This window comes from Ctenopharyngodon idella, chromosome 20, assembly GCF_019924925.1.
Source record: "Ctenopharyngodon idella isolate HZGC_01 chromosome 20, HZGC01, whole genome shotgun sequence".
Classification (NCBI taxonomy): domain Eukaryota; kingdom Metazoa; phylum Chordata; class Actinopteri; order Cypriniformes; family Xenocyprididae; genus Ctenopharyngodon; species Ctenopharyngodon idella.
Window position 1 is genome coordinate 31,821,452 of NC_067239.1, and position 15,194 is coordinate 31,836,645.

Genomic DNA, 15,194 nt, shown 5'->3' on the forward strand with positions numbered 1-15,194 from the left:
AACAATTTGAATAAGTCAAAACATTATCAATCCTTCTTCCAAAACATGTTTTTGTCCTACCCTGATTCACTGTGGTAAGTGTTTATATTTTAGACCCGATGGGATGGTTTTGGCAGGAAATTGCGTACATATGTCACTCGCCCGTGCATGTCTCATATCCATAAATAGAGAAAAGTTGCTGTCTGGTGTGGGAGTTTCAGAGGTTAGTTGTCACCAAGTGAGAAAGATCGACATGGAGCAGCTAAACCTCCAACCTCCAGGGAATCTCCTGTTTTAAACAAACGCCAAACAAAAGAGAGTCTGCTGGCGAAAACAGAACGCGACAGAGCTCGTGATAAAACATCGGCTTGGCTTTTCAGAGATGGTGAGAACTGAAATTTAGTAAAAGCGATGCGGAGATGATGGTGTTTTTATTACTCAACAGGTATTTTATGTAAGGGATAACATAGCTTGGGTCCTGATCACCCTGTTAGGGTTTATTTTGCAATAACAACTGGCTGGATGTACGGTATCTCACAAAAGTGAGTACACCCCTCACATTTCAGCAACTATTTTAGTATATCTTCTCAAGGGACAATGCTATAGAAATGATACTTGTATATATTTTAGAGTAATCAATGTGCTGCTTGTATAGCAGTACAGATTTACTGTCCTCTGAAAATTATTCCATTATTGTCAAAAACTGGCAACAAAAGTGAGTACACACTAAGTGATAACAGCTCTACATTTTTTAACCATGCAAAGCCACATGTCCTATTCATCATGTTCATGTTTTTGTCTGCTTGACAGGACCATACAAATGTGTGGATCTTGCATTAGAGCAGTTAAAATCTGGTGCTTTGAGTACAATCCTCTCATACTGATCACTGGATGTTCAACATGGCACCTCATGGCAAAGAACTCTCTGATGATTCGAGTATTAGAATTATTGCTCTCCACAAAGATGGCCTAGGCTGTAAGAAGATCGGTAACACCCTGAAAGTTACAGTACAGTGGCCAGGGTCATACAGAGGTTTTCCAAGACTTGGAGCAGGCCAAAGAAGTCGAGTCCTCGTGCTGTGCGTCAGGTGCAAAAGCTGGCTTCAAAAAAACAGATGTATGAGTGCTGCCAGCATTGCTTTAGAGGTTGCAGAAGGTCAGCTTGTCAGTGCTCAGACCATACGCCGAACACTGCAACAAGTCTATTTGAATGGCCGTCATCCCAGACGGAAGCTGGCTCACAAGAAAGCCCGCAAACAGTTTGCTGAAGACAACCTGTCCAAGAGCATGAATTATTGGAACCATGTCCTGTGGTCTGATGAGACTAAGATAAACTTGTCTGGCTCAGATGGTGTCCAGCATGTGTGGCGACGCCCTGGTGAGGAGTACCGAGAAAATTGTGTCTTGCCTACAGTCAAGCATGGTGGTGGTAGCATCATGGTCTGAGGCTGCATGAGTGCTGCTGGTACTGGGGAGCTGCGCTTCATTGAGGGAAACATGGATTACAACATGTACAGGTGCTGGTCATATCATTAGAATATCATCAAAAAGTTGATTTATTTCACTAATTCCATTCAAAAAGTGAAACTTGTATATTATATTCATTCATTACACACAGACTGATATATTTCAAATGTTTATTTCTTTTAATTTTGATGATTATAACTGACAACTAAGGAAAATCCAAAATTCAGTATCTCAGAAAATTAGAATATTACTTAAGACCAATACAAAGAAAGGATTTTTAGAAATCTTGGCCAACTGAAAAGTATGAACATGAAAAGTATGAGCATGTACAGCACTCAATACTTAGTTGGGGCTCCTTTTGCCTGAATTACTGCAGCAATGCGGCGTGGCATGGAGTCGATCAGTCTGTGGCACTGCTCAGGTGTTATAAGAGCCCAGATTGCTCTGATAGTGGCCTTCAGCTCTTCTGCATTGTTGGGTCTGGCATATCGCATCTTCCTCTTCACAATACCCCATAGGTTTTCTATGGGGTTAAGGTCAGGCGAGTTTGCTGGCCAATTAAGAACAGGGATACCATGGTCCTTAAACCAGGTACTGGTAGCTTTGGCACTGTGTGCAGGTGCCAAGTCCTGTTGGAAAATGAAATCTGCATCTCCATAAAGTTGGTCAGCAGCAGGAAGCATGAAGTGCTCTAAAACTTCCTGGTATATGGCTGCGTTGACCTTGGACCTCAGAAAACACAGTGGACCAACACCAGCAGATGACATGGTACCCCAAACCATCACTGACTGTGGAAACTTTACACTGGACCTCAAGCAACGTGGATTGTGTGCCTCTCCTCTCTTCCTTCAGACTCTGGGATCCTGATTTCCAAAGGAAATGCAAAATTTACTTTCATCAGAGAACATAACTTTGGACCACTCAGCAGCAGTCCAGTCCTTTTTGTCTTTAGCCCAGGCGAGACATTTCTGACGCTGTCTGTTGTTCAATAGTGGCTTGACACAAGGAATGCGACAGCTGAAACCCAGGTCTTGCATACGTCTGTGCGTAGTGGTTCTTGAAGCACTGACTCCAGCTGCAGTCCACTCTTTGTGAATCTCCCCCACATTTTTGAATGGGTTTTGTTTCACAATCCTCTCCAGGGTGCGGTTATCCCTAGCCACTTTTTTCTACCACATCTTTTCCTTCCCTTCGCCTCTCTATTAATGTGCTTGGACACAGAGCTCTGTGAACAGCCAGCCTCTTTTGCAATGACCTTTTGTGTCTTGCCCTCCTTGTGCAAGGTGTCAATGGTTGTCTTTTGGACAACTGTCAAGTCAGCAGTCTTCCCCATGATTGTGTAGCCTACAGAACTAGACTGAGAGACCATTTAAAGGCCTTTGCAGGTGTTTTGAGTTAATTAGCTGATTAGAGTTTGGCACCAGGTGTCTTCAATATTGAACCTTTTCACAATATTCTAATTTTCTGAGATACTGAATTTGGGATTTTCCTTAGTTGTCAGTTATAATCATCAAAATTAAAAGAAATAAACATTTGAAATATATCAGTCTGTATGTAATGAATGAATATAATATACAAGTTTCACTTTTTGAATGGAATTAGTGAAATAAATCAACTTTTTGATGATATTCTAATTATATGACCAGCACCTGTACTGTGACATTCTGAAGCAGAACTTGATGCCATTCCTTCAGAAACTGGGCTGAGCGGCATGATAATGACCCCAAACACACCGCCAAGATGACAACTGCCTTGCTGAGGAAGCTGAAGGTGATGGAGTGACCAAGAATGTCTCCATACCTGAACCCTATTGAGCACCTGTGGGGCATCCTCAAGCAGAAGGTGGAGAAGCGTCATGTGTCTATCCAGCAGCTCCGTGATGTCATTATGGAGAAGTGGAAGAGGATCCCAGCAACAACCTGTGCAGCTCTGGTGAACTCCATGCCCAGGAGGATTACGGCAGTGCTAAATAACAATGGTGCTCACACAAAATATTAACACTTTGGACACAGTTTTGACATGTTCACTTAGGGTGTACTCACTTTTGTTGCCAGTTATTTAGACAATAATGGCTGTATGTTGAGTTATTTTCAGAGGACAGTAAATCTGAACTATTATACAAGCAGCACATTGACTACTCTAAAGTATATCCAATTTTTATTTCTATAGTATTGTCGCTTGAGAATATATAATAAAATGGTTGCTGAAATGTGAGGGGTGTACTCACTTTTGTGAGATACTGTACATTATCCCACTTATTACAAGGCTACTTGCCACATAAGTAAATAACTGGACATGAAATATTGGTCTGAGTCGAAATATTTTATTAGCTCTTCTGCGGAGAGAGCAGTTGCTAGCGCGGCAAGTTCAAACTATGGACATTTAAGAGATAAGGTACAGTCATATCACATATTACATGGCAATTCGCTATATAAATGAATATGAAGATAAGAGATATTGATCTGAGATGAAACTGATTTAAAATCGTACCTGTTTGTTATCTTATAATCCATTACAGTGAGCAAAACAATAGTCGCAAAATGGCGGCAGCTGCGTATGAAACACGAGAGAGCGAGTCCGCGATACCGGATGACATAATTAAATAACTGTACACAAAATATTGATTTGACTGCGTTTTAATATTTTATTTGCTCACCAAACGCAAAACTTACACGAGGAAAAAACGTTTCTATAGCGCTGCAGACTTCAGTTACCCGGATGATCTTGTGTTATCTGTTTTTACCGCTGGATGACGAGATTGACCAATCAGAATCAAATATTCCACAGATCCACGTAATAATAAACAGAAACTGACATATGTAGCTCTCTAACAGTTCCGTGTAAAGCATTATCTATTACGAAGGCTTATATTCATCCACACAGTCACGCAAAATGCATGCAGTTTAAACTAAAATCATATTTTCCCCTCAATAACTGTTGTTTCTATTAAAGAACATAGTTTGTGGGTAATTCATTCACCTATTTTGACACTCCCTGTTAAGTATTATTATAGTTTTGATCATATTATATTACATGTTGCCTATATATAGGGGGCCTTTGAATGTTGTGTTAAACAGTGGAGGCTTTTGAGTCATAAAATGTGCCATCTGTAATAATTGGTTAAACTGTAAAGTCACAGAATATCTTGTGGTTTGTGTCGTCACTATCAGCACCTGCTGTGTTCGATGATTAATGATGCTCGTCCGACAGTCATGAATATTTCCTCCTTCAGCACTAATGAAGTTCCTGCTGGACGAGGCGCATCTGTGCTCATATAGATTCATTCGTTCAGATGCAGGTGGAGCAGGTACTGGACGTCCCTGTAACATCTCATTAAATCCTTCTGCTCAGTGGTTTATGGTTCTTTTAAGTTCACACTATCTAGACTAACAGATTTGAAAACAGTTTTCAATCTTTCACATGCCACAGACCTCTATATATGATCAACCTTTTGCAAGGGACCCCCATCCTAAAATTTAACATTACATTTTTTTCTACTCACTATAGTACTGTAATTTAATGTATTTATTTATTTATATTAATGATTTATTTATTTAGTTTAATCTTGTTTTTATTTATGTTTTATATTTTTCCACAGAAAAGTGCTCTACATCTGTGTATCTTTAGGCTGGTCATTCTTTCTCCACTGACGGCCATTTTAAAAGTAGTCATGTATTCTGACAAAATACAATTTTTGCAGATATTTCATTATGTTACTGTAGGTATGTTTGTTTTTTGATTGAAAGCTCTTAAAAGTGTGAAATAGATTATGTATACTGCAGCTGTGTTGGAAATCGCCCCCTATATATGATTGGCTCAAAAAAATGATTGTGTAAGAAATGAGCTTTAAAAAATTAGCAGAGAAAAGTCTGTTGTTTCACCAAAAGATTAAAAATTACCAGGTCGAAATGTAAAAATAAAATAAAATAGTGAAGTAAAGTAATATAGCTGCAAGCAGCAATCAAGCTGAATAAGGGCAGAAAAGGAAATATTTGTGGACATCTGTGATCATGAGGTTAGGATAAAGCTGTTTAAATTACATCAATTAAAGCACTTAAAACATAATATCATAGTTTATAACTTCTGAGCAATAGGTGGCGCTGTGACGAAACTCTGCATGCACCCTCAAGTCATGCCTGTGATGACATGTACCAAGTTTCGTGTCAATACACAAAACTTTGGCAAAGATACAACCGCATATCCATTTTGTCGTGCTCACAGTCAAATTTGTTGACGCAGTATAAAACAACGATTGGGTCTATCAGAAATTTTTTAATAGCTTTTTGTCTGTAGATGCTACAAACCAAATTTCGTACAAATCGGACAAATGTAGGAGGAGTTCGAAAAAGCAGGTTTGGAATAAAATTCAATATGGCGGACAGTAAGTATTGTAGAGTACGGCAAATATGGTATTGTACGACTCAACATAAGCCAACAAATCTAATGATGTAAGTTAAATGAAAATGTTGCATTTTTCATATGTTATAAGCATTTTCATAAATTTCATTATATCTCTTGACCACTTGGGGGCGCTGACCTAAAACTTTACAGGTCTTCTCAGAACATGGCCTCGATGAATCATACCAAGTTTCGTAACGATACGTTCATGTGTTCGTAAAACACAGCATTTTATGACAAAATTCAAAATGGCTGACGCCCAAAATGGCCGACCAAAGATCAACTCGGCATGCCTCAAGGAATCTGAAAAGACCATTCTCATGATTTTAGGACAAGGCATTCAAAAGTTTTAAGCAAAAATAGCCATTTTTCCTATCTCGTCACCAGTAGGTGGCGCTGTGATGATACTGTGCATGTACCCTCAAGTCATGCCTGTAATGACATATACTAAGTTTGTTGTCAATACATCAAATCATTGCAAAGATACAGCATCAAATCCATTTCTGCGTGCACGCCGTCAAATTCATTCATGCGCTATACGAGAACAGATTGGCCGATCAAATATCTTTTAATAACTTTTTTGCCTGGAGTGTGAGTAGATGCTACACACCAAATTTCGTGCAAATTGGAGAAATGCTTTAGGAGGAGTTTGAAAAAGTAGGTTTTTTGGAAAATTCAAAATGGCGGAAAAAATTTAATGACGTCATAGGGTGCATTCGAATCAACATGAGCCATGGAACCAGAGGAAAAAAAGAATTTTGTTTCTAGCATAAATCTTTGAACTGTTGGTGGCGCTAGAGGGTTTGAGATAGAGACTCCAAATTTGCTATGGTAACATTTTAGACTGTCCTTTATCTGTGTGCCAAATTTCATAACTTTTTACCATACGGTTCTATGGGCCACTATAGACTCAATAGTGGAAGAAGAATAATCAGAAAGCTAACGATTTCAATAGGGGCCCTTCGCCCCTTGCATGGATGAATCACAATAAGATCAATAACATGCATTTAGAAAATTGATAGAGGTAATTTTCATTTCGTGGATACTTTAAACATTAAACATTTTAAGTCAACGTGAAATGGCATTTACCAACTCTGAATCAAACATGCAGCACTGCCAATTTTTCTATATATAGTGTATTCATTACGATCCCAATCACAATGTATGTCTCCCAATGGTAAGTCGATTCTGATGGCATATTGACTTTCAGAAACAGATCTTGCCCATAATAGGCATTCATTTTGACACAAGAAGGACTGTATTTAATACATGCGGTTTCCTGAATCATAGTTTGTCTGGCTGTGGCAAAAAAAAAAAAAAAAAAAAAGGCTTTTTGTGATGTTTGTGGCTGAGTTTTTGTTCTCTATAAATAAAACACCAAAGCAGACCCAGTGTTGGAGTGTTTGTGTTATCGGTCTGTGTTTGAACAGACAGGGAAGCCCTGCTGATCGTCCTGCTCTCTTCTGCAGTGAATCCAGCCGCTGTATGACACATGAACAGTGTTATATCACAGCGCTGTTCTGATGGACGTGGGCGCAGCAGACGTGGGATGGAGGGTGTCTGCTGGGCGATAAATGACGAGCTGTCTTCAAGAGGTTTAGAGCTGGTAAGTAAAAGAGGCTTCTACTCATGTTCGTGCATTACAAACAGCAGGTCATGGGTTCGATTCCCAGCAAATGCATTTGCGTACTACCTTGAATGCGATGCAAGTCGCATTGGATAGAAGCATCTGCCAAATGCATCAATGTCACCTGTATGTCAGCCTCCTCAGATGAGCAAAAAACTGTCTAATCAGCCAATCACATGGCAGCAACTCAATGCATTTAGGCATGTAGACTTGATCTGCTGAAGTTCAAACTGTGCATCAGAATGAGCACCAAATGTGAGCGTCAAATAAGCACTCATTACAACCGAGGTCTGCAGAAGATGCTTGGTTGTAACGAGTGCTTATTTGAACTCTGAACATACAACACATCCAACCTTGAAGGAATGTTTCCAGCTGTTTGTTGAATCTGTGCCACAATGAATTAAGGCAGTTCTGAAGGCAAAATAGGGTCAAACCCGCGGGATTAGTGAGGTGCACCTAACAAAGTACACCTCATTCATTTCAGTGCTTTTATAACATTATATGTTTATTATATGTGTGTAGGTTAAATGTACAATTTAATCTCAATTATATAATGTGAAAAATTTGGTTTCCAACTTCTCTCTATGTTTAAAAAAAGATTGAAGAGTAAAGAAATGATAAAAATGCAAAATTGTCTCTTTTTCCAGTCCACAAAATGAACATTTGGTTTCCTCTGCATACGTACATGATGTCATTGAGTTCTGCGCATTCACTTCACTGGGCGGAAGCGCCGGGCAAATGTTGTTAAATGTGTTTTATTGATCTCTACTAGAGTGACGTCATCTATGGTCTGAACTTCACGGTCAGTTTGAGATCTCCGAGAGCTTAGTGTGAGAATCAGCAACGCAGACATTTATGAGCGCTGTCAGTTCAGTCGCGGTTATTCTAGTCTCGCGTAGCCAGACCTTCAGACTGACAGCAGAAGGTCTGGACTCTATTGCAGCTTTCATTGGGCAAGAGGACGTTTGACTGACATGTAACGCAACCAATCACAGTTCGTTTTTTTCCATTTAGGGGCGTGAAAATGTAACGTTGATGTCCCTACAATAACAGACCGGCGTGCATCTAATAAATAATTCTTTCAAGAACGTTGTGCAAGTCTACTGCGACAATGGACTTTACATACTTTTGAAAATCCTACGTTTAGTTGATCCTGGTAAGCGCTCATTGTCACAGTTGTAAACACGACGGCGTTCTTCTTCCACGAGGGGGTTTGGCATCACAGCATTTGTTTCCAGGCGGACCGCTAAAGAACGCGACACACACGTCTTCCGGACATCCTGTAGAATTCAACCAACCAGTTGACGACTTCGAAAATCCTGAAGTGTTTCCAGTTAAGTGTGCCATAGACTACGGAGACTACGGTTATCCCAGCTAACAAAAACATATTCTAATAACATTTTGCAAACTTTCCCATTTACTGCAGGTATGGAAAATGTATTTATGAATGTTCTCTGAACGTTCAAAACGTCCAACTTTTCAAAACATTTTAAAAATGTTTTCTTAGTAACTTTTTGAGCAATTTTGCTGAGCGACGTTGCTTGGCCACTTTTCAATTGAGAATGGGCAACACATTTCGTATCCAGACATTTGTTGCCCATTCTCAATGGGAAAGTGCCCAAGCAACATCACTCGGCAACATTGCTCAAAAAATTGATCACCTTAATGGAACATTCCATTTTTGCCTTCAAACATTATGGGATGTTACATTTGAATCTTCTCTGAATGTTCTGAATCCAGTAGAACATTTAAAAAATGTTGAAAAAAAAAAACGTTCCAGGAATGATGTGTATATAATGTTTTTATACTAACGCTTTGAGAACATTATTAAAGACAAAGACTTTATATATAGAAAGACGGTGCACTCGTATTATTATGAATCGGAGAAAGTGCAATGTGCAATATGGCGGAATAAGTCCCGCCTTCTAAATAAGAGCCACTTGCCAATTGACCGTTCGCAAAGACCCGCCTCCTATTGCTATGTCCGACAAGCCATGCCGATCTCTCGCCACACATCATGTTGCATTGCGGAGCAAAGAAGACACTGACAACACGTCGACAGACAAAACACAGCAGGTTACTTTTGATATGAAACAAAGTCTCAAATTTCACATTTTGTAATTTAAAGAAATGTAAACAATAAATACCATTTTGTGGCTCCTTAATGTGTCATGACAGATTGTTGTAGCGCCTCAGATCAAGCGGCTCATTAACTGATCATCTCTTCTTACTAGTTCATTTATATCACCAAATAAACATGAATGAACCACATTTCAAACACAGAAAGACATCATCATTTTTCAAGTTCAAGTCCACCAACGTTAATCTGCTAACTCCCCTGACTGCTTTGTCGGACAAAATGGCGGATTCGGCGTTATGATTGGTTAGATCGCCTGTCAATCAAACTCCCGACGAAGCTTGGTCCAGCCTTGAATGCCATTTTTTTGTTGCTGTTGTCATGATTAGAGTGTTTAGGAACAAAATTTATGAGACAGTTGTCAGATTTCATTGGTGATTTCAAATATGAAATTTAATCGAAAGCCTAGCGAACAGTTTTGGAGAATTTGATGTTTCCCCATTCAAAGAGACAGAACCTGCACTTGCACGCCCGAGAGGCGTTTCTAAGATGGCCGCCGAGTGAAATGACTTGTCTTAAAGGGACTTTGTTAAAGACCAGATAACTGAATGAACATTCTTGAACGTTATTGGAAGAATGTTTGCTCATAATTGCACACCAAAGTCGATAACTATAGCCTAACGATAAAGATATGGTTTTAAAAAATCGTTCTAAATGTAAAAGAATAGCAGTGTTCACACCACAGCTATAACGAACGGCACAGAGAAACGATATCGTTTGAATCACTTTCAAAACGATTTGTTTTCCAGCTGATGAAAAATAAATACACTGACAGCCAATTAGAATCCCTCCTGCTTTAAAGAGCGGCAAACGACAAAATTATAGCCCGAGATTATTATCAACAGGACATCGTGCGCTGATGTGGACGCTAAAATTTTAAAATTTAATTCATACAGCGAGTGTTTTAGTTTCACATTTGATTATTCATATTCTGTAGTAGCCTACTTAGTTATAGTTATCATGCCTTAACTGGGATTCTGCATCATCTTGTTTCGAGATCATTGTTGTTTCTCAACATTGCTGAAGTGATTCCCGCTGTGTTTGGTCAGGTGTCTGAGCTCTCTGACTCTGCAAAAGGTTTTCTTGCGCGCTCACATGTTTTATGCATGCGCGCCCACGCGAACCATCTGAATTTCTAAAGCGCCTCTAGTCATCTTAACAACACACCCACTAAATGACACAGAACCTTCAGCGTTCATCATCAACGTCGTCAGCATCTTCCCTCCTCTTCATCGCCATCATCATCTCGTTTATTAGCTTTAGAATCAAACACACTATCGACAAAGTGCGACATTCACGTGTTTTCAATCATTAGCAAACTAGTGTCGTATGCTTCTAGAAAACAATATGCTTTCAGTGTTGGTGGGGGGAGGGTTAATTTAAAAAAGTAATTATATACAAACAAGTGTGATGCATTTCAAAAACTAGTAAACACACATATTCATAATGGAAATAGATTACGAGCAACTACTTTTCATTTCCAGGGAAATGCTCAGAACACACACACACACACACTCAACCAGCACAACACACTCTTGTGTGATTTTTGTCATGAGATGACTTTCTATTTGCATGCATGTTTCTCAAAACAAAATACTGCCCGCCTCAGTGATCTATTATTGACACTGCAGCGACATCTACAGGTCACGGCAGATCATTACAGGATTTCGTCGGATGCGCTTCTCAGTTTGACAGACAGACGGCGCTGGCGAGTGCCATTAATGTCCTTAAAAATAATCCTCACTTTTAAAGGTGAATATTCTCCTGACAGCTCCTAAAATATTTAGTATTTGGTTTGATATATTTTAAAGTACCAAAACTTAATTTTTAAAATAATTTGTTGAAATGTGAAGGCCAAGTATGGTAACCCATACTCAGAATTTGTACTCTGCATTTTATCCATCCACATTAGTGCACACATTAGGAGCAGTGAATATTGAACACACACTCTGCAAACCGTGGACACAGTGATTTGGGGTTAGGCGCCTCAGTCACTTCCTGCCTAACCTTCGGGTTTACAGTCTGACTAACTATTAGGACACAACTGCCCCCTATGACAGCCGCTTCACTCACGGTCTTCTCATGGAAAGGAGATGGCACTTTTTCTCCTTCTTGCTCAAATTTCCTTGAAAAAGCGTAATATTGAACTTGTGCATCTGCCACTGTCACCGCATGTTAATGAACTCTCGTGTACAAAGAAAATTACAGCGTAGGCTACACACAACACGTTAATCAAACTAATAAGTTTGAAAACGGCCGTTGCATTGGTCAATCGGTCAATTAGCGCTAACACATCAGATGACATCTAAATGAACCAATTACTGGAGCTAGGCAGAAAAATACTACAGGAGTGCAAAAACTAATCTCTGCACAAGTCTTATTTTTTCATTATTCCATTTATTTTCCACTTTTATAGCACAAGAGATGCTTTTCAGTTTTGTAGCTTATTGTGATCAGCCCTACAATAAAATGACTTGTGCAAGAGTGCATTCGGTTTACTGCTTAATACACTAGAGGCGGTACTGTACCAACTACCTCAGGTAGACCAAACTAGGTGGAAAAAACTAATTTGCACTGCTGTCTGTTCAAAATGAAGAGAAACCTAGCATTGGAGGTTTGTTGCTTTTTCTTGTACTGAACCCGTATTGAACAGTGACCCCAAAACAGAGGTACACACCAAACTGAAACCGTACCATTGCACCTCTAGTGTCTACACTATGAAAGTAATCTAGTCAAATGAGTTTGAATACCTCTGGAAGTGGTCAAAATTGGACCAGCTCAAAACACTTTAGACCCCATTTACACCTGTATTTAGCATCATCCACTTGTGGTCCAATTAACCAAAACTCATTTTAATACCAGGTGTAAAGAGGGCCTCAAGCAGCAAACCAGGTGGAATACACCAGTTAAGGGATTAAAAAAAAAAAAAAAAAGTCCCATCACAAAACTTGGGATAAAAGGACAATTAATGCAGGTTGATGCAGATTTTATTCCAGATATTATGCTATACTGTATGACTGGAAAAAGCTTTCAAAATAGCATTACAAAATTGGCCAAGTAGTGACAGACTTCAGAGGGACTTAGGCATGCTTGAGTATCAATATGTGCAGGTATATTAGTCCAAAGTCACAAGTAAGACCCAAACGAACAACCCTTAATTTGATAGCATGTGGAACATGAACAGGGGACCAGGTTATCAACTGGCAAATATTTAAGCAAACGGAGGACAGTCAAGAAACATCCTACTTCAGTTGGAAATCAATACCAAAAGACACCAATATTGTTTCATGCAGTTTATTAAAACACTAAATAGACTCGACCAGGTTAACTTCTCCACTAGAAACCACAGTTTGCCCACTAGAGATGGTCTTGACGTGCGTGTCTCTTCCTGTAAGAGAAATGGTAGGAGCATGAGGGGCATTTAGAGAATTCTTACTGTTCCTGAAGTCACTTAACAGCAAGCACTCACTTTTCCTAGCGCAGCTTTGCTCACAGGAGCCAGAAGAGGGATGGCACACCGCTGTACTACAGTGGATGAAGATCTAACAGAGGGGGAAAATGGTTAAGCCATAGAAGTCACTATAAAAGCACTAATATTAAGGGTTCAGGCTGCAGAGCATACAGTTTCCTGCAGAGGAGCCAGTGATGCTGGATCCACAAATGTGAACATCTTCACAACAAAGCGCTTGTAGTGGGTTGGGAACTGAAGACCAGATGATCCAGCCACCGGAACCAATGTGGTCAGGTAACGGTCATCCTGGTAAGGGCATCTGAAAGGCAGTGTGCGTCAGAAATGCCTTACAGCACACTAGATGGATAAAGACTGGCCTTACTCACCCATCAACCAGAAGGTCCCACTGGGGTAGACTGAGTGGACTGGGGGTTGATGTCGCCCAGCAACGTCCCAGCATCAGGACAATGTTGGGGTCGGTCCTCTCCAAAATGCGCACCTCAACATACACAGGCTCCCGCAGGACTTTTGTGATCGGATAATCAGCATCACTGTAGTAGGACGTGTACGCCTCGTCCCCTGAGGAACAATACTGGTGTTTAACCAGAAACTGCTGCAACCTGGAGTTTCAGAAAGGATTTAGGCATACTTGGGACAGACACTCACCTTCTGCACAGCCTTTGGTGACACATTGACCATTTGCCAGTCTAAGCCCCACCCTGAGGGGTCCAGGAGCAGCTACTGGTGGAGGTGGAGGAACAGTGTTGACCTCCACAACCAGAGCTTCCACAGAAGTAGCAGAGTACCTACACTGGAAGAGAAGCCTGGACAACAAACAGTGGGCTTGTAAAGTTTCTCAGAGACTAAGGAAAAGCAAGAGTATAGGTCACCTACTCAAAATGGCTGTCTCTTGTGATGGAACCAAGTGGTCCAATCCCCACTTCATACGAGGAGGTCATCCTGTTTTCATACACCACATATCCACTGTCCTCCTGCAAACAGCAACACTATTGGCATCCAGTCCATTCTAAGCCATGCAGAACAAAACCACAAGCAGCTACTCACCATCATGCTCGTGCCACATGCAGTGACAGGGAACTGGTATATAGCAAAGGAAGGTGTGGATCCCACAGGACTGCAAGGTGGATCATTCCCACCCAAGAGACGGACTGAATCCAGGCTCAATCGAGGCAGAGTAACATCTCTAGCCACCACTACCACAAACTGACCATCTCTTATACACTGGACAGTCACTGGAACAAGGAACAAGAGCAGGTTAATGCTGAAGATCAGTTTTACATGAACACCTTTACATTGACTCACTCTTACCTGCCTTCCCATAGTAACACTGCTGTCCGTTAAAGCAGCAGTTGATAGCTTCACACTCAGCACCACTGATACCAGGTGGTCCACATTGGATCAGCTCATAATCAGCTACAGCACATTTGTCAAGGGGCTCTGCCTGCGCCACTGGCTGCTTAGGCTGAAACTGCTGAGAAAACTGTGGACTAGCTTGTTGAAGTTGAGAAAACTGTTGACTAGCTTGTTGAAGTTGAGGAAACTGTTGACTAGCTTGTTGAAGTTGAGGAAACTGTTGACTAGCTTGTTGAAGTTGAGGAAACTGTTGACTAGCTTGTTGAAGTTGAGGAAACTGTTGACTAGCTTGTTGAAGTTGAGGAAACTGTGGACTAGCTTGTTGAAGTTGAGGAAACTGTGGACTAGCTTGTTGTTGAGCTGGCTGTTGAAATCGCTGGTCAGTTTGCTGGAACATCAGAGCTTGAGGATTCTGGGGCAGATTACTCCACTGTGGAACAGCATGACAGAAAGCACAAAACCACACACAAAGTGCCAGAAACTGAACAAAACACCAACTTCCTGCCATTGTTCAACAGCTAGTCACATTGCTGAGATGCTGCACTTTGGTCTTTTTGTACTCTACAGATTTGGCTAATTACTGATAATCCCTCCCACTTCATTAACAGTCATGATTCTCCAGACTTGCATTGAGCTGAATTCAGAATAGCATACTAGTATGATTGACATATAAGTAACCATATATAGAGAGAGCTTACAATGCCTAGTTTTATGTCAATCTAACTGTTTCCTTCAAATTCTATCCTTCAAATGCAAAGAAT

General features: G+C 40.4%; 1 protein-coding gene across 1 annotated transcript; it reads right to left on the reverse strand.

The window, feature by feature from the left end:
- Nucleotides 1–12,885: 12,885 nt before the first annotated feature.
- LOC127501935 (zona pellucida sperm-binding protein 4-like) lies at nt 12,886–14,968 on the reverse strand. The gene is made up of 8 exons (XM_051874278.1): nt 14,389–14,968; nt 14,125–14,312; nt 13,954–14,051; nt 13,726–13,883; nt 13,446–13,638; nt 13,231–13,378; nt 13,078–13,150; nt 12,886–12,996 (listed from the first exon to the last, which is right to left on the reverse strand). The coding sequence occupies exons 1-8, from the start codon at nt 14,939–14,941 to the stop codon at nt 12,914–12,916; spliced, it is 1,494 nt and encodes a 497-aa protein (XP_051730238.1). The 5' UTR covers nt 14,942–14,968; the 3' UTR covers nt 12,886–12,913.
- Between the last annotated feature and the right edge of the window lie 226 nt (nt 14,969–15,194).

Coding starts and splice junctions, on each gene's coding strand:
- LOC127501935 (XM_051874278.1), bottom strand. CDS start 14,941: ATGGCAGGAAGTTGGTGTTTTGTTCAGTTTCTGGCACTTTGTGTGTGG. Junction 13,884..13,953: donor ACAAGAGACAGCCATTTTGA/GTAGGTGACCTA, acceptor TTTGTTGTCCAG/GCTTCTCTTCCAGTGTAGGT. Junction 13,379..13,445: donor TGGGACCTTCTGGTTGATGG/GTGAGTAAGGCC, acceptor ACTGCCTTTCAG/ATGCCCTTACCAGGATGACC.